The sequence below is a fragment of the Mytilus trossulus genome, chromosome 10 (genome assembly GCF_036588685.1).
Source record: "Mytilus trossulus isolate FHL-02 chromosome 10, PNRI_Mtr1.1.1.hap1, whole genome shotgun sequence".
In the NCBI taxonomy this organism is placed as follows: domain Eukaryota; kingdom Metazoa; phylum Mollusca; class Bivalvia; order Mytilida; family Mytilidae; genus Mytilus; species Mytilus trossulus.
Window position 1 is genome coordinate 32081703 of NC_086382.1, and position 25634 is coordinate 32107336.

The 25634-nt window shown below is 32.7% G+C and overlaps 1 protein-coding gene across 1 annotated transcript; it reads left to right on the forward strand.

Annotated features, from left to right (window-relative positions):
- Positions 1–17713: 17713 nt before the first annotated feature.
- Positions 17714–25406, forward strand: LOC134687218 (uncharacterized). Its single transcript, XM_063547344.1, has 2 exons — positions 17714–17845; positions 22424–25406. Exon 2 carries the CDS (start codon positions 22477–22479, stop codon positions 24661–24663), a length of 2187 nt encoding a protein of 728 aa, XP_063403414.1. The 5' UTR covers positions 17714–17845; positions 22424–22476; the 3' UTR covers positions 24664–25406.
- The last annotated feature ends 228 nt before the right edge of the window (positions 25407–25634 follow it).

The window sequence follows — 25634 nt, forward strand, 5'->3', positions numbered from 1 at the left end:
GGCTTATTCAAAAATGTTAATTAATAACAACTAACATATAAAGTAAGATACATTTTTACTCAGTCGGTTAGTGCTATGTTATACACTTAACGTTATGAACAATAACATGAATACAAATTGAGGCCTACAAAACTTTATTTTAAGCAAATATATACATTAATCTGTAATTTCAATGATACAAACACCCTTTGTATGAATCAAGGTGAGACACACTGAATAGTCTTAAAATATTTTTTAGAACATTGGTGATCCTTGATTTTTCTCAAGTTTTTGATGTGGGAGTTGTTTACTGCATAAAATGTTACAATATGAAAAAAGTGTTAAGATCGCACTAAAAATATGCTTTTGAAATTAAGAAATAAATTTTTTCTCAATTATAGTTAAAAGAGGATGAGGTAAAAGTGCCAATGAGACAAATATCCATCCAAAACACCATGAATAAAAAGATTAAACAAAAGCCATCACAAATGACTAGTGTAAAACCATTCAAACAGAAAAACCAACGGTGTAATATATATAAAAAATAAAATCGAGAAACAATTAAACCCGTAACAACAAACGACAACCATTGAACATCAAGTTCCTGACTTAGGACAGGTGCAAACAAAATTAGTTTTTTTCAGCTTCTAAAATTAAATCAATGTGGTATACAACAGCAACTGTCAACAACAAGACACAACATCAGACGGAAAGGAAATTATCCAATTCTTCCAAACTCGACCAATTCAGTACCTTCATCAAGAGAGTAACGGATTCACTCGAGGATTTCTGATAGGAAACTACTGTAAACCAACTTATTTTCGCGAGCGATTTATTTTCGCGACTTTCGCGAGTAGAAAAATAACGCGAATATGTCTATCTCTGATCTGTCCTTAATAAACTTCATCAAGTAAATCAGATAATCGCGAAATTAAATAGCCGCGAAGTGGTCAAGAAAGGGTAAAACGCGAAATAAAGTATCCGCGAAAATAAGTTGGTTTACAGTATTCGTCTTTTACGACACCATGGACGTCTTAGTTTCTCTATCCTCTACAAACGATCGAACAATTCTTCTTGTAGACAGGCTTGCAAGGGAAACAAAAAAACCATGAAGACCACATATTATGATAAATGAGTATTCAAGCCATTCATTTTTGAACACGGATGACACAACACCAATCAACCAAAAGAAACCGGAAATGACCAGAATACGAAGATATACCTTAGCATACCTGAATGGATTGGTTTTTGACACGTGGCGTATTTCAGATTGGAGCTTGCAAATTTTGATAACAATTCGAAGGAGGCATATAAAATTAATTATGATAGATAATAAAGATGGACCACTAAAGAATATTACATTCGCAGGATATTTGTTAGGGAAACATGGTTGTTTGCTATAGCCGGATGATAGATACGAACTTCCATATAGATCCAAGAGCACAGCAGGACAGACAAAAAGCAATGGAATGATCATTCCTACAAATGTTAAACAACGTCTTTTTTGTGTCAGCTTATCTTTCCTATCTGAACCGTTTGACCTTATTTTAATAAGAGTTAACGTTATACAACAAACAGACACTGACATAAAACTGAATACAGCAAGCCAAATATAATGAAGACCAACACCAATAACATAACATACTAAACCATTATCAGAAGCACCAATTCCTAACATAAATAAAAGATTCGAAAATATAAGCGACACTGCAACATTTTCTAGATTAGAACCTGGAACAGAAGATGAAAGGTTAAGTTTTCTGTAAATAATGATTAACAAAATTAAAGAAAAGATAGAAACACTCATACATACATAGGTTACAATTGCTTTCAGCCGGTTGTTGGGTTTTCTATTTTCAACTGACATACAAAAGAAGTTATAGCCAAGTGTGACATATTTTTTCGCATAACAGTAATTGCTATATCTGGACATAAACTATCTCGTTTTGGTATTTCATGATAACTTGTTAGGATTGGACACTTATAGTCTATAACATAGCTGTGATTAGCCTCTAAAAATAATTTATCATAATTTAGAATAGATTTTTTCTTTGTGTTACTTGCATTTCCCGAACGTTTATGTACTGTAAACGTGTCACCTGTTATTTCATCATAAAGTTTTAACTGCCATTTCAAGTCGTTAACCATTTGGATAAAATCATTTCCTTCTTCTTCAAACATAGTTTTGTATATTTTGATCGTCAGCATATATAGCGTTACATCTGTCGGATTTTCTTCATTGATGACCAATTTATAATCTGTCCATGATGTTAAATTTCCAATATTAAATGTCAAGGCATACATTAAGCTAATATGTAAAATGTCTATAGCTTGTAACTGTTTGTCGGATACCAATTTCAAATTAACATCGAAGCTCATGTTTGTATACGTTTCTGTGAAAGAGCAGGTGTCCTTTTCTTCAATCTGAAGATATATAAAAACAAAACTTTTTGAAGATGCTTGCTACGTAGAAATTTTAATTATTTTTTTTTCCTTTGTTTTTATTTTACCATTGGTGAATAACAATACAAACTAGAATTGCCATTGCAAGCAAAGGCAGATGTCACCCTTCCCCCCTATTTCCGCTATGCAGCAGCCATTTTCAAAATGGTTTAAAAAAAAATCACATTTTACAGAATTTCACATTTCTGCTGTTTCCATGGCAATGGCAGCCATTTTGAAAATTTCAAAGTCAAAAGTCTCACCTTTACTTGCCAGTAAACCATTATATCAAGTTTCATTAAGTTCGAAGCATTTTGAGACTTTTTGACTTTTTGGCAGTTTCCATGGCAACGGTGTCCATTTTGGAAATTCCAAAGTAAAATGTCTCATCCAACCTTGCCAGTCAACTATCATATTAAGTTTCATCAATTTTGGAGCATTTTTAAGTTTTTGAAATATTTGTTCCTGTATCCATTTTTTTTATATGGTCGGGTTGTTATCTCTTTGACACATTCCCCATTTCCATTCTCAATTTTAACATAGTAGTTCCAATGATTGTCAAAATCATTCAAAACCTGTATATAGTGGACAACTACATTGTATTAAAATTTGATGATTTTATGTTCAAGCATACCAAAATTATTCACCAAACCCTGAAGTTTTTTTTAGCATTTTGACCTTTTTGCAATGTTTCCATGGTAACAGCAGACATTTTGGAAATTCGAACGCCAAATTCCACATCTTCCAATGTTGCTCATTGTTACCATGAAGTTTTTAAAAAATTGGAACATTTTGATATTTTTGAAATTTTTGGTGCAGTTTCATAGTAGTTCCAATGATTGCCATAATCATCCAAAACTAGTATATGGCTGGCACCTACATTGCATGGAAATATAATGATCCTGAGTTTAAGCATCTCCGAATTATTTACCAAAACCAAAAACTGGAATTTTTCACAATTGTTCCGTTTCCATGGAAACGACAGCCATTTTTTATGGAATACAAACTAAAAAATGTAAAGCTAATTCAATGGAAAAAATGGATAAAGTGTTTTATAAAACGAAATCTCTATACATATTTCATCAACGAAACAGTAAGTTGCATGATCTTAATCTGGAAGCCACAGTGATACATTATTCAAATATTTATATTTAATCTATGCATATTTCAATAGACCCCTCTTGAGTTATGTTCTTCAACGGAAAAAAATCGTCAGTTATGCGCGCCTTTATGGCGTCATTTACCAGGTAGAGGGAATCGTCAGTATCCCTGCACTTTTAACGTTCATCAAGCGTCTCAGTTATCGTCATTGTGCAGGATTAACTAGAAATAATATATGTTCGGTAAGTACGTTATTTCAATTCCCTAATGACAATCAGTGCTGGGTGTCAGCTATCAGAATTCGTGCAATATTGAATCATATGTTTCTATTTATAAGCTCAACATGAGGATAGAAATGACAATACCCTTTAACACACGAATGATGTTCAATAGTTTTTGACGGAAATGAATCGAACTCGAAAGTTATCTTTTAATGTGTAACAGTTTTGTATCTATCGATTTTGTTTTTATTTAAACTTATATGTATTCCTGATCATGAGTCATTTTTTGCCGTGGTATATATAAACTGAATCGTATTTAACTTTCATTATTTACAAAAGAATAACTTTAGTTGGAAACGAACACACCTAACCACGTACGGGATTCGAATTTATAACCTCCGAGTTGACAGGTTGTAATCTTCTACTCTTTAAACGAACCAGACACGTTCACCTATTTCACATAGTTTACCTTTACTATACTAAAATGATGTCATAATCTGCAGATATCCGAACCAATAATACGTAATCAATATTTTGTTCCAACAAAACCGCTCTTTCTCGGAAAAATGTTTACCTTATGTTTTTTTTTTACGATGTTGTTTTCGTGTGTATGTTTGTGTATTGTTTTACAAACTTGTGTTTTATTTTGGAAAAAAACAGCATATAAATTATTTACCTGTTCATTCCAGATACTGCATTCAGATTCTGTTTTCGTCATTGCTGTAAACGAAAACATTACAGTCAATGGATAAATAGTAAGTCTTCCAATCTCAGCAATTCTGTCGTATAAAAGACCTAGGCAAGCCCCTCTTTGTTCTACAGGAACACAAAAGTGATTTCTGTACATCATGACACTATTTCGGAATGCAAATTGATATACAGGATTAATATAACTTGGACAAGAGAAGGTGTTTGTAGAGCTTGAATGTACTATACACGGACGAATAGAAACATTTTCGGGGGGAACTGTTGTATATAGCATATCTTTTAAATTTATCAAATATTGTAATTTATCAGTTCTTGAGACATTTAATAAATATTTTCTAGTTCGATCAGTTATGGAGAATTTCAACCGGAAAACTACGTAATCAACTACGTGGTGACATAGAGCACAGAATTTGTTTTTAAAAACAACAGATTCATTAGCTACACTTGGTCCATTGTTTATTATATCATCTTCATAACATCTTGTAATGACAGTCTGGTTCTCATAATCTAATGGACAGGTTGTTACTGCAAAGTATCCTTCAAATGCCTGTTTATCATTATGTCCTCTAATGCAGGAAAGGTGCTCGGAATATCCAGAACTTAATGAATGAGGTTCTTTATTATAATCTTGACAACAATCGTTATATATTTGACATTCCTTGTCACACTTGCAAAATTGATGGACCATGTTTGACGTAAAACTACACGAGCCTACGTGAAAACATGGATCCACTAAAGAAGATGGGGTAGATAAATCAGTTGACCTCTGAAGTTTAGTAACTTGAAATATTTCTGATGTCTGTCCGCTTTTGTCTACTATAGTTGTGTAATTATCCTCATGCAAGATGGGCCTTTTTGAAATAAATGTAAATGGTTCTGCATCTCTGGTGATTCTGCTTAAATCTGTAGAAAGTGTCGACGTAGACTCATAATACCTTGCTGGATTAATTGTTGATTTGAATTCTCCAGTAAGGAAAGACTGTGATTCTGAAACTATTCCTACATTCAAATTGAATTCGGAATGAATTGCAGTCCTTAAAAGTAAACTAACGAATAAGATTAGCACTACTTTCATATTTAAGTTTGTAACAATAGTCTTCTTCCTTATTATTCTGGTCTGGGGTTTGAATTATATAGAAAATGTGTCACTTAACATATTCATCAACTTCTATTTTCATTGGATAACTTCAATAATACCACGTTAGTTTTTTTTCTCATATAACTTTTCTTTTATGTTGTAACAGTACTAAAAGTTATCATAAATATTGATATGTCCATTTTCGATTAAAAAAATTTTGTTATATACGACTGAAAAAGTAGAACAGAACATTTATAGTTTTAACATCATTCAGTCCATTGTTTTAATCAGTAATGAGTAAAACACAACACAACACAATCAGTTTACAATACTGCTAGGAGTTTAAATAGAGGCAACAGTAGTATACCGCTGTTCGAAACTCATAAATCAATTGAGGATAAAACAAATTCGGGTTACAAACTAAAACTGAGGGAAACGCATCAAATATAAGAGGAGAACAGCGACACAACAGAAACAAAAAATTAAAATGTAACACACACAGAAACGAACAATAATATAACAATGGCCATTTTCTTGCCTTGTTCTACTCTTTCAACATAAACTTCCGTTTATCAAAGTACGTGTTCATTGGAACTAGTTTGAAGCTTTACACTTTTTACGTCAAAATTAAGATCGGTTCTACACTAAGATAAGCTATGTATGGTAATGAAAAAAGCAATCGTACAATTTCCATTAATGTTGAATATTCCACAAGGTGCTGTGACTTTACAAAGGGGTCTTCATGATATATTTTCATTATTTGACTACTGCAATATATTTCTATCCTTTTGATTGATAAATTTATTATAAATATATTACAACAAGTGTTCAAAGCGGTTACGTTTATATTCGACCTATGAGGTTGAACGTCTCTTTATTGTCTCTTAAATTCATAGCCTTTGTTTCTGCTTTGACATATTTTCCTATACTTTTTTTTGGTGTAAATGCATGATACAGATTTGCTTTGAACGACGAGTTGAGAAACGAGCATGAATCGGAAATTAATAAGGCCGGTGTCAGACTACCAAGGTAAAACTCCCTATCTGTTCAACCAAAGTTTGCAATTTTCACAACTTTTTAACTATTTAACTTCAACTTCTTAGAAACCAGACCTACATCGTACATGTACATTTATCACTTTTTACATGCCAGTTTTCAACCGGATCAGTAGTCAGCACTTCGGTGTTGACAGGAATATCAATTATATGGTCATTTTATAAATTTCCTGTAACAAAACTTTAAATTTCTCTAAAAACTAAAGATTTTCTTATCCCAGGAATAGATTAATTTTGCCGAATTTGGCACAACTTTTTGGAATTTTTTATCCTCAATGCTCTTCAACTTTAGACTTGTTTGGCTTTATAGCTATTTTGATCTGAGCGTCACTGATGAGACTTATGTAGACGAAACGCGCGTCCTGTGTTTTAAATGATACTCCTGGTACCTTTGGTAACTATATGCAACCTACCTTTCAAGACTTAAAAGATAAATCTGACCTTCGGAACACAGATACTACCAAAAGAAACTCCTGGATTTCTTGAAATATGAAATTAGTATCCTATAGTGCGCAATGTTGCTGAATTTTTAATGCAAAATCATAGCCAAGTAAAGTTTGGCTCAAAATGGTCAAAATATATTTCGCTTTCACCAAAAGTAAAAAAAAATCAAATTTGGTAGTTTACAATTTAAGTATAAAAAAATGACTACTTTTACAAATGTTTTAAATTCGAGGGAGTAATTGGTGTTATTACACCTAAAGATATTGTGTTTTTTAATTTGATTAATTATTGAGAATTCTAGTACAATTTTGGCATTTAAGAGCATGAAATGCTAAATTCCAAAAAATGAATAATGATGTCTGTCAGATAGTACTTTTCGGTTTTAAAATTCAATGGGACATCAAATACCTTGATTTGCCGTCTTTAAATTCTCTTCAACTTCGTACAGTATTTTGTCATTATATACCAGATGGACATTCAAATTCATAATCTGACACTGTCAGGACTAAAGCTTTGAACAAAAGAAAAAGACAAACAGGCAAACAACAGTACACAAAACACAACATAGAAAATAAAGACTTAGCAAAACGAACCCAACAAAAAACTTGGTGTGATCTCAGGTGCTTCGGAAGGGTTGGCAGATCTTGCTATACATGTCGCACCCGTCGTCTTACTCATGTTTGTAAAAACTCAATCATAAGTCTTATGTGGTAGGTCACATTCGTGAAAAAGGAAAAGGATTGTAGTTAAGACATAAGGAGCTTATCCGCTATCATCTGTGAAACCAATATTTCATAACGGTCAAGCAACTCTTGAGTTTAATGGGTCTTTATTTTTATTTGAAATGCCAATCTGTCATACAATATCATGATAACCTGGTATTTTTTTGAAGAGTTTCTATATAAAATGTAGTGTCTCATTATAAACAGATATACAGACATACATTTAAAAAAAATGTTAATGTGTGGGGCCGTAAAACCTTTTAAAGTTGTATTAATCAAAAAAATTAAATGTTTCTGTATGTTTAATATGTTAAGTGTATATGTGCGCTCAAATAAGTATAAGGAGGATTTCATAACAAGATGGGTTGTTCAGTTGTGCTATATAGTTTTGCATCCATAATGTACACCTCCTATGGTATTAGTGAAAAATGATATACTAGTAGGTCTCCCTCCGAAATTTCGTCATTCAACTATCTTATAAATGGCAAATTAAAATATCAACAAAAACATTTAACAGTTCATCAGTCTCCTTCAGTGTTTGTTTATATATCAGTATAAAGAAATGAATAAAACGGATATAATTTCAATCAATAATGAGAGCTAATAATAATGTATATCATCACGATGTATGTTATAATCAAAATGATCCCGTCAATAAGTTTTTTGATATATTTTCTTATTCCAGCATGAAGATGATAGATCGTGATTGTTATGTTTTTTGATGATCCAGGAAGGACATCTGTTTTTTTCTGTGTAGAGTTTTAAAATCTAAGGTACAGAAAAGAGAGGCAAATGATATCTTAGAGAAATCGAACTCATTAGTAAAAAAAAACTGATAAAAAGTAGAATCACAAAAATACTGAACATTGAGGAAAATTCAAAACGGAAAGTCTTTAATCAAATGGCAAATTCAAAAGCTCAAACACATCAAACGAAAGAACAACATAATGGATCCACTAGAACCAGGAATAGCAATTAACTGCTTATAATGTTCATTGTGATTGAATGAAGCAATAATATATTTCATAAAACGTTATCATGATGCTAAACGTAAATTATATTTTTTTGTTTTCATATTTTCATTTCAAAATTTGTCAATTTATTTATCCTATTCTCGTTCTATTAGAACATAAATGATTTATTTTAATATGCTAATTTTTTTTTATTATATCAAGATTTTGAAAAATATTTGTTTTCTTGTATTTGTAGTGAAAACTGATTTGTTTAAGTATATTGTAAATGTTTATAAACTGACTGATTCATATACAATTTAAAATAAACGCCATCTGATCCACAGAAATATTTAATTTTCGTCTTCATTTTACTTCGTGTAAGTAAAACAAAATGAAGATTACAAGTCCATAAAACATAATTATTTTTCAATAAAAAATATGTACTTCTGTATATGCGGAACCTATGAAGTTGGACCTGTTCACCCTTATGGAAAACGGAGAACCTAATAAAACACCCGGTTTTTGGTTGTGTTCGTGTCGCTCAGTTTTAATGTAAATATTTAACATTGCCATAACAGCGGGAGGTTTGGCATGCCACAAAACCAGGTTCAACCCATCATTTTTTTCTTAAAATGTCCTGTACCATGTCAGGAAAATGGCCATTGTTATATTATAGTTCGTTTTTGTGTATGTTACATTTTAATGTTGTGTTTCTGTTGTGTCGTTGTTCTGCTCTTATATTTGATGCGTTTTCCTCAGTTTTAGTTTGTAATCCGGATTTGTTTTTTTCTCAATTGATTTATGAGTTTCAAACAGCGGTATACTTCTGTTGCCTTTATTATTCAGTGTTTATTTATTTTTATTGTGCTAATAAACTGTATGTGTGTGACTTTTTTTTTGTCACGGCCTCACGTCTGAACAACATAAAGTTATTTTATATGTATCCTTAGATCCCCATTGGATGTTCTATCATCGCTATATTTGAAATTTATACCTGTGAAATTTACTAAATATTGTTATAGAGATTAAGATAATACCAGGATTATAATTTAGTACACCAGACGCGCGTTTCGTCTACATATAACTCACCAGTGACTATCAAAATAGTTATAAAGTCATAAAAATCAGCATGCAAATATAGCATTGCAGATTTTTGAAGTGTTGATATAACATGATTCAAATTTGTTCATTTTTGCTCGTAGAAAAAATATTCATCTAACATGTCGAAATCAGTGATAATAAAATTTCAGATTGTGTAACAGCTGATTCACAGTTTTTCTTTGTTTTAATAATATATCAAACAATTAAGAAAACTTAAAAAGAAACGTCAACCATAGAATTCAAATGTGTCGTTAAAAAATAATCAAATAATACTTAAAAACACGTACATGTATACTCAGGCTGTCTGAAATGGAAATGTATTGCAAAAACCTTAAATCAATAGCAGTCGTAAGTCTTCATTGAACAATGACTACGAGGTATAGATATTTTGTGTTACAGTTTCTTATCTTGTGAGGTGTATTAATAACATTAAAAGCATTTAACTTTCTTCAATTTCATGATTTTGCATCTTCATCTAGTGTTAAAAGTGACAAAGGGTTAGAAATGAATAATCCGGTTCATAATGCTCCTGTAAAACTAGAATTGAACAGAAAAAAACAATAGAAAACGGGAAAATGTTGTATTCAAATGAAGACCAAAAAATACAATCGAGGAGTTTTCTACTTCCGCCTCGAAAACAACAAGGACCAGGTAAGACAACAACCTTAAACTAGTTTTTATAAGGATTAAGATTATACCTCCTATTTTTGACATCTTTGCCTTGTTCACACATCGTTGTCAATATTTGATATTTGATGCGACTGTCATACAAAAACTATAAAACCATATTAAATCCACTTTTTTCTACATTGGAAAATGCTTGTACCAAATCAGAAATATAACAGTTGTTATACATTCGTATGATTAGTTTGAGCTTTTGATTTTGCCATTTAGTTAGGAACTCACCGTTTTGTATTTTCCTCAAAGTTCCGTATTTTAGTGATTTAACTTTAACCTTCTGATCGACTTAAACTTTTTTAACATGCGGGAACAAAAGTTATCGTTCTATATCTTAAAGAAATAGAACGAGCAAAACCAGATACTCTAGAATAACATGCCTAACTTGGTACAATCGAATGCAAAACACCTCTTAGGGTAAATAACGGAAACGGGGAATGTATCGGAGAGCAACCACACGATTAAAGGGTAGAAAATAGACTCACCATAGATCTCAGGTTTGACATTTTGTATTAGCACCAGATGCTCGTTTAGCCTACAAAAGACTCATCAATGACGCTTGAATCTATAAAAAAAAGATAAAAAGGCCAAATAAGACGAGGTTGAAGAGCATTGAGGAACAAATGTTTCTAAATTTTTTGCTAAATAAAGCTTTATAGGTACTCTATTCCTGATAGAAAAGGCTAAGTGCTTCAAACTTTAAAAAAAACAACAGCGCAAAACCACCAATAAATATTCAAAGCAGGGTGACAATTCCATACCCGCATCCGGGCTTCATCTCTGAGTAATAAAGATAAACAAGTTAAACTCACTTAAAAAAAGAGTCCAAATCCGAAGTTAGAATAGGTATCCGAAGAAACTTGTAAAAATGACACAGATCAACATAATTAACAAAGAACTACTAGTAGTTATTAGAATGCCAGCTAAATACCCAAATTTTAAATTGATCAAATATTATGTCTTCATCAATTTGATACCAACCACGATTCTTCCGTTATGGGCTAGCTGTCATGCCATATTGAAGTATACGATAAGCATAACCCGTATCATACAAACTACAGGTTTTAGAATTTATATAGAAGGACCTGATAATTCAATAAATGATAGTTAAGAAAAATGTCATCTTGATAGTTATCAAAGGTACCAGGATTATAATTTTTAAAATACGCTAGACCACGTATTTCGTCTACAAACAAACACAAAGTTGAAGATCATTGAGGACCAAAGGTTCCAAAAAGTTGTGTCAAATACGGCTAAGGTAATCTATTCCTGGGATAAGAAAATCCTTTGGTTTTAAGAAAAAATTCAAAGTTTTGTAACAGGAAATTCATCACAATGCCCATATAAATGACTTGACAACAGTATTATACAAATATCTGTTGTGTATTCGTCTTTTTCTCTTGTATCTGCGTGTTATCAAAAATAAAAAGAGGTAGACATTTTGGACCTGACATGAGAAAAACATTATTTTTTTAATTCAAATTGAATATTATGGGGCGTTGTAACAGTACGCATAACATTTTTAAGAATGCAAAATGAAAATTTACCGCAACTGAATTATCTGTCGATCTAACCAGGTAAGCCTACACATTGGAATTGTAGCATTCATAATTGTGTATTTACTAATCCAAGCCTTACTTTTATGTAATGGAAATCTGGCGTAAAAAAATAAAGCTAAGTGCTTCAGAAAGTCAAAGAAAGCAGCGCAAAACCACCAACAAATCTTCAACGCAGAGTGAATATTCCACACCCGCATCCGGCCTTCGTTTCTGCTCAAAACAATAATGTTAACTATTTCAGCAAAAGAAAATAGACGTCGCATTTAAAAGTAAAAGTACCCCCATCCTCTAGTATTACGCAGATGATAGATAATAAATTGTTTGTTAACGAACTTGTTAACCTCGAAATTAGAATTTATCAAACGATACATTTGTGTTTTAAATGTTTTAAAGTAGTAACCTTGACGATATACTTTAAAAATAAAGTTCAAGGAATTCTATTAATAGCATACATTGATGCAGCTGTCTCACATAATCTATAATTGCGAACAGTTTTTAAAACAAAGTCGTTTTACAATTGGAAAATGACATTGAATGATTATTATTGCAAAAAAATATATTTGTGCTGATTGCATATATGTTTACATGGATACACTTCCATTCGCATGTTTAAATTATACTTTGAAGTCGAATTGACACTGCCAGATTCAGTACAGCCACCGATTTTTGAGAAAATTGAACCCAGGCTTCAATTTAATAAAGCTTTAATTAGTAGACATATCGACGTGTTATAATGAAAATAATTGTAACATGTTTTAATATTTTTAAATCATATTTTACCATACATGATGTTCATACTGTTTACTGTGGATTCATTTATTTTCGTGTGTACGAATTTCCGTGGATATTAAATTTCATGGTGTTGCCAATCACTGCATACAAAGCCTTCATAATTTATTTATTCGTTAAAAATTGGACTTTGTGGTTCACATTTACCCTCGAAACTCACACAAATTGGTATCTCGCGAACAATAATAAATCCACAGCACTTAAAACAGATTATAATGCCAAGCAAGGTTTGAATCCGTCTTGAACTTAAAGATTTGTGTTAGTTACGTAATGATGAATTCATCATTCAGTCAACATTCTGTCTTTAATTTGAAAAATTTCTGCGAAAGCAATTTTTCTTTGCCTTGGACTTCCGTGCTGGTAGTGAATTCTTGTGAAAGAGGGGCGAAAGATACCAGACAGACATTCAAACTCAAAGATCGAAAATAAACTGACGCCTTAGCAAAAATGAAAAAGACAAACAGACAAATAACAGTACACAAGACACAATCATAGACAACATAGCAACACGAACCCAACTAAAAACTAGGGGTGATCTCAGGTGCTCCGGCAGGGTAAGTTTATGAATACACAATCACGTTTTTCGATTCTATATAATATAACAAAGTATCATATACACTAATAAACCATATGTAAATATATCATTTTGTTTTGATTGCAGGATAACTTGATACAAAACATAGATACAGGACTGTGTCTGACTTCGGATGCAGAAAACAAATTAAAACTTGCCGAATGCACATGACACAATGGACAAATATGGATATGGGAACGATTAAGACATAAACAAACACTAAACGACTAACAAATTAATGTATCAACACTCAAACGAAGAGAACCAGTTGATAAAACCCTTCTTTTTTTTTATGAATAAAGGAAATAAGGCGACTGAATTGTACATTTATACTGTAACTATACTTGTGTTTATTTAAGAATTGACTGCTAGTTTTTGTAAATTCATTGGGGTGTAAAAGCTTTAACCGAAGTAAATTTTGTTTGAAGCGCGGAAGCACTTCATTCATGAAATGTACGCACGGTCAACGGTTTTACAACCCTATAAAATTATTTCGAAGAATAAAATCACTTCAAATCAGAGCAACAACAAACTTAGCGAAAATTGAAACGAAGTAAAAACCTAGAAAATACTTATCAAAGCTTAGCCGAACGAAACAAAACGTGCTTACTACGTATTGAAAAGTTGGTCTACACGTACTAGTACGTAGCAAAACGTGATAAGAACGTAGCACAAACCAAGTAAAACCTAGCTTTCAAAATAACGGGACAGTGTGACTGGGGCTTTTTAATGGACATTATGCTTCCTCTTCTGTAAAAGTAATCGGACTCGAATTCATATCTTTCACAATTATTTATGACAAAGCAAAAAGTCATACAAAGAAACTCATCAAAAGTACCTTGAGCTTATAATTTTGTATTCCAGAAAAGCATTTCGCTTTAATAAAAAAAACTCGTCAGTGAAGCTCGAATAAAAATTCTAAAGGCAAAATAATATAAAGAACGAAGTTGAAGAGCACTGAAAGTGTCAAAATGAGATCTTTTCTAGCCCCCCCCCCCCTTAATTTGAAAACTGAAAGGTATTCTATAGCTACTAAAATCCATTTTCCTATGTTCTTTAAAAAAACCCTTTATATTTAGGTAGCAACCATTTTTCTTCAAGGGAGTTATGGTTTTTGTCTGAGTAAGAAAAAATATTTATTTTTTTAAGATATCAACGATTTTCAATATTTAACACTACAGGGCCTAGGTTTGTGGGAAATAATTTATTAGAATATTATTTTGTCATCTGCTTATAGATCTTTTTCTTCGTAAAATTTGGAATCAGAATAAGTTTTTAGAAGAATAAAACTAGAGGCTCCAAGGAGCCTGTGTCGCTCACCTTGGTCTATGTGAATATCAAACAAAGGAAGCAGATGGATTCATGACAAAATTGTGTTTTGGTGATGGTGATGTGTTTGTAAATCTTACTTTACTAAACAGTCTTGCTGCTTACATTTATCTCTATCTATAATGAACTTGGCCCAGTAGTTTCAGTGGAAAATGTTAATAAAAATTTACAAATTTTATGAAAATTGTTAAAAATTGACTATAAAGGACAATAACTCCTTAGGAGGTCAATTGACCATTTCGGTCATGTTGACTTATTTGTAAATCTTACTTTGCTGAACATAATTGCTGTTAACAGTTTATCTGTATCTATAATAATATTCAAAATAATAACCAAAAACAGCAAAATTTCCCTAAAATTACCAATTCAGGGGCAGCAACCCAACAATGGGTTGTCAGATTTATCTGAAAATTAAAGGGCAGATAGATCTTGATCTGATAAACAGTTTTACCACCTGTCAGATTTGCTCTAAATGCTTTGGTTTTTGAGGTATAAGCCAAAAACTGCCTTTTACCCCTATGTTCTATTTTAGCTGTGGCGGCCATCTTGATTTGATGGTCGGGTCACCGGACACATTTTTAAAACAAGATACCCCAAAGATGATTGTTGTCAAGTTTGGTTCAATTTGGCCTAGTAGTTTCAGAGGAGAAGATTTTTGTAAAAGATAACTAAGATTTACGAAAAATGGTTAAAAATTGACTATAAAGGGCAATTACTCCTTAAGGGGTCAACTGACCATTTCGGTCATGTCGACTTATTTGTAAATCCTACTTTGCTTAACATTATTGCTGTTTACAGTTTATCTCTATCTATAATAATATTCAAGATAATAACCAAAAACAGCTAAATTTCCACAAAATTATCAATTCAGGGGCAGCAACCCAACAACGGGTTGATTGATTCATCTGAAAATTTCAGGGCAGATAGATCTTGAACTGATAAACATTTTTACCCCTTGTCAGATTTCCTCTATATGCTTTGGTTTTTGAGTTATAAGCCAAAAACTGCATTTTACCCCTATGTTCTATTTTTAGCCGTGGCGGCCATCTTTGTTGGTTGACCGGGTCAGGCCACACATTTTTTAAACTACATACCCCAATGATGATTGTGGCCAAGTTTGGTTCAATTTGGCTTAGTAGTTTCAGAGGAGAAGATTTTTGTAAAAGATAACTAAGATTTACGAAAAATGGTTAAAAATTGACTATAAAGGGCAATAACTCCTAAAGGGGTCAACTGACCATTTCGGTCATGTTGACTTATTTGTAAATCCTACTTTGCTGAACATTATTGCTGTTTACAGTTTATCTCTATCTATAATAATATTCAAGATAATAACAAAAAACAGCAAATTTTCCACAAAATTACCAATTCAGGGGCAACAACCGAACAACGGGTTGACCGATTTATCTGAAAATTTCAGGGCAGATAGATCTTGACCTGATCAACAATTTTACCCCATGTCAGATTTCCTCTTAATGCTTTGGTTTTTGAGTTATAAGCCAAAAACTGCATTTTACCCTTATGTTCTATTTTTAGCCGTGGCGGCCATCTTGGTTGGTTGACCGGGTCACGCCACACATTTTTTAAACTAGATACCCCAATGATGATTGTGGCCAAGTTTGGTTCAATTTGGCCCAGTAGTTTCAGAGGAGAAGATTTTTGTAAAAGTTAACAACGACGACGGACGACGGACGACAGACGACGGACGACGACGGACGCCGGACGCAAAGTGATGGGAAAAGCTCACTTGGCCCTTCGGGCCAGGTGAGCTAAAAAGGGAAAAAAACACACTTTGACATCAGAATTGAAATTTTGAATTTTGTATAATATATTTTCTTTAAAACTGCAAAGTGGTTGTATTTATTGCAAAAGTGCTGTCGCCGAATAACATTTTGAGATCTGTGATTTACATAAAGATAAAACAAATGACTTTTTTCTCTTGTATGTCAAAATTATACTAGATGCTTCATTATAGCCTGAATAATTTCCGATTTTTGCTATTTCAAAGCCAGAATAAAGGCTGGTGTTTAATCTCGTCCATTCAAGCTGAGACTACTATGTGTTATTGTAGTCTGAGGCTCTCAGATTCAAGCAGATTATTTATGCATTATTTCCTTTATACAGTAGAGTTGGTAAATAGTTAAAGGAGAGACAGAGATAACAATATGGTCAAAAGAATATAACAATTTATCAGATGCAAAATTAACGAGAGGCGAAGGATACCAAAAGGACATGCAAATGCTTAAGAAGAAAATAAACTGGCTGGCAAAGCAATGGCAAAAAAAGCTTATAAAAGACACTGAAACATCAATACATAAATCACGACGTTAAAACTTACAGACTGAACAATAAAAACCCGACATTTGGAAGTATTGTATTTTTTTTTATTATTTCTCTCAAACTTTCTATCGGCTTACTTTTGTAATTTTTGCTTTTAATTTTGAACAAAAAAAAAGTATTTTTGATTATCCACGTTTGAAGTTGGGGGTGGGGTGTTTTTCAATTTTACCCGAGTAATTTTAAAACAAATCAGATTGCAAGAATTTAAACTTTTTCGCTTTATGGCATTCGTTTAACTTAAAATAGGGGGATATCGGGTTTTTTTTCTGAGTTCGTTTTTTTTTTTGCGAGCTTTGCGACCTGATTTTTTTCGTCTTCGATATTTAACACTATATTAAGGTATTTGGACTAGGATATCTGATATATCTCAGGAAAATCTTGATTCAGAATTTTTTATCATTTTGGGATCAGAATATTTCTAAGGACTCCCCCCCCCCCCCCCTCCCCCCTTTTTCCTTTAAGTAAAATCTATAAAATGGTCGTTCCCAAAGTATTTCTTCTTTTTATCTATTATCTTTGATGTAGACTACTTGTCCTCGTTCAAAGATAACATAGATATACATGTAGCCTTGCAACGAGGAAACGTTACACCACGCGTGATATTTGTGTGGAATCGCTTAAAAAATATCTAGGTCAGGGATGACTTCAGGCTCTCTATTGTGAAAACCAGGAAGTCGTACGACTACGAGGGTAAACAAATCGTACGACTAAGAGGGTAAACAAGGGTAAGGTCGTAAACAGATGAAATCTTGTCACTCTTCAACATGTTCAGGTAAGTAAAACATATCTTTTTTATTTGAATGCAATTGGCATTGCAAAACAACGAGAATGACCACGAATTCATTACAATTACAGGTAAATTAACTAAATGCCAGTACGACGAAATATATCTATGATCTATTTTTAATTTTATACATGGTTGGGAAGTAAGACAACTCGCCCCAATGGAAAATCGACCTGCATCAACTCGTCCCACTTTTAAAACATTGATTGCCCCACTCTTAGTCTCTTGTTAAACAACTCGCCATATTTTCAAAATAATTGCTTCACATTGGTTTGCAAATATATCCCATGGTCACTAAAACATGTAATAATTGTAATAGTGTTTAATTTAGTCTTGTTATGTGCATTTTAAAAAAAGAAGAAAGAAAAGCTATAACTTTGAACCATACCTACTTTCTCAAAACTTTGAATATAGACAACTAATTTCTAAATTTCGAATAAGTGACCACTGCTTATTAATAGAAACTGGAAGATACAGGAAAATTCCCAGAGATTTAAGACTATGTACACATTGTGATATACTAGATGATGAGTTTCATTTCTTTTTTAAATGTAAAATTAATGAAGAATTAAGAAAAGAATTTTTAAATGAAAATAAATATAATAACTTAAATGATATAGATAAATTAAAACATATCCTCAATCCTGAAACAAAACAGGACACTTGCAAATTAGGCTCCTTTTTAAAAAAGGAGGGCAGGGATTCCTTGATATAATTTCAATCTCTTATATATATAGATCTAACATTGTTGGGTTGATGTTTAGACGAATTGTATAATATATATATCTTCATGCCTTCTATATCATGTACTGTAGTACGCCGCTAGATTAAAAAAAACTGACGTGGAAAGGTAACACATGCCCACCGAAAGCTCTTTTTTTGAGAGCCCATGTTGTAGTGTGGTCTAGCGGGACGTAGCATGGGTTCGAATCCCGGCGAGGGAAATATATATATATAACTCGTCTAAACATCAACCCAACAATGTTAGATCTGTAAATTTGCTTTCGCATATATATATATATGAATATTGATTTAAAAAAAGACAAAAATTATAGTTCAAAGTGTCGCCATTGTTTATTTTCATTGTTTTATGTAAACTGTATATTATGTATAATGTTTAAGCCATTGGCCCATATGGGCGTAAAGTGCTTTTCAATAAAGAATTAATAGAACTAATATTGACAATTCAAACACACCTACTGGGGTGGATCAACAGGGGGGGGGGGGGGGGGGGGCACTGCCCCCATTTTTTGGGACACATAGTTTTAACCCCTCCTTTCTTCTGGTTTGGGCATTTAAAACATGGTCTTCACTTGCACAACTATTAATTTTACTGAATATTATATCTATAGGAAGCAGGGGAGGATCCAGCCATTTTAAAAAGGGGGTTTTCCAACCCAGGACAAAGGGAGGAGGGGGTCCCTAACATTAGTTATATTTATATATGATTTTTTTTAAATACTTTATACATATTTACATGTAACAGTATTTATAGTCATAGTAAACAAGTGACTGGTAAAAAATAATGTTATTTCAATTCTTGAACCAATGCATACAAACATCATAAACTTTATCTTCTGTCCACGATTTTATCTTTTTTTGGCATAAATTACTTATACATTTGTAACCATGATAACAGTCAATTTTTTTTTCAATCAGTCAGTGTTGTTGTGTAAATATGGCAGGTAATTAAAGTTCGTGTTTTGAAGGTGAAGTTTAATGATTGTCACCTGTTTGTCCACAATCAACAAAAAGCATGGAAATTGAGCACCTGTTACAGCACATTTCAGTCAGTATGTAGCTAATGGTAATATCTTTGGTTAGCTTGCTTGTTAGCTGAACCGTGAAGTCATTTTTAGGCAAGGTAAACTTCCCTCCTTTTTAAGTAGCTTAGTCCTGCAGAGAGATATTTTTTTTTATGTGTTGGGCTAGTCTATTATTAAAGGAGGGAAGTTTGCCTTACCTAACAATGACTTCACGGTTCAGCTAACAAGCAAGCTAACCAAAGATATTACCATTAGCTACATACTGACTGAAATGTGCTTTAAACGTGTACAATCAGATGATAGTTTATTTTAAGTACATACATGCGTATTGCGATCACCAGATTTTTTTATGAGATGGCTTTGCATACAGAAAATATGTGGGGGGAATTGCTTCCTGGAAGGAATCAATAAAGATAAAGTAAACTTCTTCTAAATATGAACAAACTAAAGAATGTTCTACAGAAAAAAGTATATGTACATAAGTTTTATAATGAAAACTATCCATTGAGTTATAAAAAACATATGCATTATTTTTTTTTTGACTTGATGTTTCTTATGACTTTAATAACTGTAGTGAGATTGTTTAAATGTATTTCTTCGTTGTATGTACTAGTATGCTATTATTGACCTGTGTTCATTTTTATAACTGCAAAAAAAATGTTTTGGTCGTACATGTGTACTGGTATCAGGTTGTTGTTGTCGGTATAACCTCAAAAGGAAGGTTGGGATTGATTTGGGGGTTATGATCTTAACAGTTTAGGAATTAGGGGCCAAAAAGAGGCCCAAAAAGACATTTTTCTAGTTTCCAGACAATTACTTGTATTAAGTGTATGGATCTCTCTAGAAATAATAATACAAGTTTCCATATCACAAAGGGATTGATAGGATTGGCTTTATGGGGTTATGGCTTAAAATAAGCTTAGAATAAGCTAGGGGGAAAACAAGGGTTACTTGGTTAATAGACAATTTTAAAGCAGTGTAAGGAAGGTAATCTAAATATATTGAGGTAATCCAAACATAATATGTTTCAGTGGAGGATCCAGGATTTTTCATAAGTGGGGGCCCACTGACTGACCTAAGAGGGGGCCTGCTCCAGTCAGGCTTCAGTGATTCCCTATATAAGCAACCAATTTTTTTTCCAAAAAGGGGGGGCCCTGGCCAACCGCCCCCCCCCCCCCCCAAAAAAAATCTGTCTCTGTGTTTGATCACCTCCCTTACACTGCTTTAAAATTATGTATAAGGTAATCTTGTATTGTTTTTAGGTGATTAGCTGTCAAGTTACTATTAAATTTATGCTGATTAAGGAATATTAATTTTCTATTTTAAGACTTTTATGATGTATACAAATGGGTAATTATGGTTGCATCTCCAATGGCATATCTTAAGGGAAAAGTTTTTCTCTTTTTTTTTTTGGAGTTGGGGTCAATATTCAACAGCATAGTGTATTGCACAAAATAAAATAAAAAAAAGAGGGGGGCGATATTTTTTTATTTTTGGGTAGGGGACTATTGGCAACAGCATAGTTAATTGCATAAAAGCAAAACATTGAGTATAAATTCTAATCATATAACCAATTCTAAGTTCTTTGACTACAGTTATTTTGTGTCAGAAACATATTATGTGTCAATTTTTGTAATTTTACAATCCAAATTCAGACTTGTCATGCTTGTATCAAACATGAATATTGTGTCAATTTTTGCCCGATGTTTCAGGGTTGGACATCATCGGTCATAAACAGCAGTGCTCCACGAAGCAATTTATGTAGTTTTCTATTTGTATTTCATATAGCATAGTTGTTTTTGTTCATTGTTTTGTTAGTAAATCAGGCCATTACCTTTCTTGTTTGCTATTTCTGGGCCTTTTAAAACTGACTACATACATGTATGTACATGTATGTACATCCATCATGGGTTTTGTTCATGGTTGTTCATACATATGATCACCTATGTAGTTAATGACTTCTACAAAAATGTATGTCATTTGGTCTTTGGTGGAGTGTTGTCTCTTTGGCATATATAGCACATCTTGTCTTTTACAACTTTTTTCATTGACCCAGTAGGCATTATATTTGGTAGTATCTGTAATTTCAAGCTTTAAGCTGTCTTATCTTTTTAATTGGTACACATTGATATGGAGAATTGACAATTTGAAGGATACATTTTTTTTTAAAGTAAATTATGGTTTGAGCTTTGCTCATCGTTGAAGGCTGTACAGTGACATATAGTTGTTAATTTTTGTGTCATTTGGTCTCTTGTGGAGTGTGGTCTCATTGGCATTCATACCACATCTTCTATTTTCATACATTTGGAGAGGTTTTCATAGGCTTGTTGTATCTGTCTCTTCTTGGCTGGCTATAGTCATAATCAGTTAACATGATTTAGGACTATTCATCTTTTGGAAAAGATGGTGTTTTTTTAAATAAGTATTGATATAATATATATACAATTTCTAGTACATTTCTATAAAGTATGAATTAAAAAAAAAACACATTTAAAATGGACAGATATCTTCAATTTTGGAATGAATTAAGTGCCTTTTTGGGGGGTAATTGCTAAAAGAGCTTTGACCTTGGACATAAAAGATTTATTTCATTTTTTTTAGGAAAATTAAGATTTTTTTCACTCAATGTCTTTAAAGTGTTTGGTCATGTTGGTATTACATTGTACTATAAATTTTCACTTTTTCTGTTCTTGTACTATAAAAAAACAAAAAATTTTTTTTCGTAAAAAAAATATTTCATTATTCCATTACTGTATACATGTATACAAAATAGCATTCTTATTCTTTTATTTTATTTCAGGGCTTTGGATTTGTAAGTGATGAAGAATTCTTCGATGAAAATTTCACCCGATCATGGCAGCAATTGTACATTTAACATACAATTGTTTACAGCTGCTTAATCAGTATCTTGGGACATTATGGCCTATAAAAGTTATCATAGGAAAACAAACCCTGCAACCAATATCTACTGAGACAGAACTGAAAGTGCTGAGAACATTCTATCTTCTGAAGCGTAAAAAGGATGTTTGTCAGTCAAGGAACAAAGTTAAGGAACTTGTATCTTCGTTTCCCCTGAATGAAGATGTGCTTAGTGTTTATGACACAACAACTGGATGCAATCTTCTGCAGTTTGCAATAATAAACGGAGATAAAGATTTGGCTTTAAATTTGTTGAAATGGCATGGTCGTCATGGTTACAAACATTGCAGTCCTCCTGTTCATCTGGCAGCATCTTGGGGAGATTTGACAATTCTACAACACCTTCTAAATAATGGTTTGGAATGTAATTTTGCAGCAGGGATCTGTTATCCCGATCCTCATCAACCAGTTGGCCATACAAAATGGCTTTGGCTAATGGATCAACCAGTCTACAAGTGCAATAAGAATCAGTTGTTACCCATTTATTGGGCAATAGTTAGCGACAGGGTATCATGCTTCGCAATACTTCTTAATCACATGATCAATAAAGGGGAGATAATCCCTGAAATGGTTGATCTTCTTCATTTTGCATGTCGTAGAGGGGCAAGCAAATGTATCAGTAAAATTCTTTCTAAAAATCCATCAATCGTCAACTCAATGGATGTAAACAAAGACACACCCCTTTTACTCGCAGTAGTTTGGGGAAAACTATGCTCAAAGACTTTGATTGATTTTGGCGCTGATGTAAAAATTGTATCCAGTATTGGAGAGACAGCTCTTCATAGATTATATAACAATGATGTTGATGGTTTGTTTACAATTTTTGACACTACAAAATATTTATTGACAACTGGGGTTGAACAATTGATAAACTGTAAGAACAATAACGGAGAAACCCCTCTTCATGTGTTAGTGTCACATGTATCTTACATAGGAGGGAGCCTGACACACCCAGACGAGGTCTTGTTAAAATGTTCACGGCCTCAGTTACAGCCAGATTACCAAAATCAAGTTGTTGAGACCCTTGAATTATTGCTGAAATTTAATGCTGACCCTGGGAGCCAGAATAATCATGGACTTCAGCCCTTGGAAAAATTAATGCATATCGCTCTAAAGTCTTGCCTACCAGAGTCTGAGCAATGTGAATGTGTTAAATTGTCTATTAGTTCAACATACAGTTATAAAAATGATTATGGTCATTTGTGTAGTGCCTTAAAAGTTTTGCTTGACCGAGGGTCAGATTTGAATAAATCATGTCTTGAAGGTCATACTCCTTTATTACTCATGATGCAATGTTTATTGAAAGACAATATTGAAAATTTATGTGAACAAAGTATGGAAGTAATAAACATTGTAAACTTGTTACTAGAAAATGGTGCTAAAACTCTGAAATTTTGTCATGGTGGCTCTACCATATTAGCAAAAATCGCAGCTCGTTTCTTTACCATTTCTGACAATAATTCATCCATTTTTAGTGATTCAAGGCAGATATTTTCATCACTTGTAAACAGTTTATTAGAGACTTTTCTGAAAAATGGTCTTAACCCAAATTATGTCACTGATATAAAAAGCCAGCATTTGCAAGGAGGTAGTGGGAATTCGTTAATTGATTTTGTCCGTTTAACTGAAATGGCTGCGGTACCAGAAGACTTCATTGAAATCCACAGATGGCTGAAAACATTGTTTGCATGGGGTGCAGACCCGGATCTTGAACCTTATCCTTCAGAACCTATCATTTGTCATTCACAAAGTTCAATATTTCTGAAAAAGCAAGACACGCAGGCTATGAGTCATTATATCCATGAAGTTAAAGACATGGGTATTAATATATTCCAGGATGGAAATGCGCAGGAACTTCTGATGATATTCTATAATACTATGTCATATGATATTCTGTATAACTGTCTAAATACTGCCAGAGTTATCTCCCATTTTCATCCCCTTGGTGCAACAAGGAAATCTTTCCTACAAATTCTAAACCGTCTGGCTGAAAATCCAAGAAGTTTAAAGCAAAATGCTAGAGTTGCTATTTACAAATCTATTGACAGAAATCTAGTGGAAAAAGTACCTCAATTGCCTTTGCCTACATTGCTCAAAAATTATTTGTTAGAAATATATTAAATATGCTGTTAATTGCTGAATTGGTCTTTTATATACTATGTGTAAATATGTGATGATTATTTGTGTATACAGCTGTCTCAATGTAAGAACAGATCTCAATATTCTGTATCAATAGAAAAAAATATAAATCCAGCAATGACAGAGACACTTTACAGATTGATCTTAGAAGATACATGTACTACATGTATGCAATATGCACTATCATTACCAAATGCAATCATTTTGTTTCTATTCTTCATTTTTGTCTTGAATTTAAAGCGATATAAATTATTTATGACAGCTATATATTTTCAAGGGTGAAAGACCTGGATGCTGCATACCTTGTATTCAGATCCCTTATCATGCTTACATGTATGTTAATAAGTTTTTATCTGACATATGTCCATTGTCCTTGACTCCATTTTCATGGTTTTGGGACTACTTAAAAATGTTGAGCTTTGGCAATGTTAAGTTCTTTGTTTTTTAGATGGTTTTTGGGATACGATTGCTGTCAAGCAATCTGTAGACTTTTACCGTTGACTCATGCTACATTTCCTCACGTCATTCGTTTTATTCTAAACATTCAGCAACATCTCAGATTCTTATGATTGTCTTGCTTTAAAAGGTAAAAACAAGCAAAACGATTGAACATAAACAACTTTCCTGTAATGTTTTACTCATTATCTTCATGTGTGATATTTTCCTTGACTTATATGCGTGTTTTTAACAACACGGAAAATCCGAATAAACAGTATTTATATTTAGTGTTTTTATAAATTTAGAAACACGTCAGAGGGAATCCCAAATTTTGATAACTTGCGAGAGTTCTCTGAATTCCGATCGATAATTCTATTTCTGTCATAAGAACTGAAGTGGAGTATTTCTATATTTTACCGTTATGAAACTGATATTTGATACTGTACTCTCATAAAGAAATGGAGAACCATTCATAGTATTATTTAATAAACGTTCTTGTTCCAAATCGCAAGTCG

What these genes read in the sequence shown, in the direction of transcription:
- LOC134687218 (XM_063547344.1), top strand. Translation starts at nt 22,477, where the DNA reads ATGGCAGCAATTGTACATTTAACATACAATTGTTTACAGCTGCTTAAT.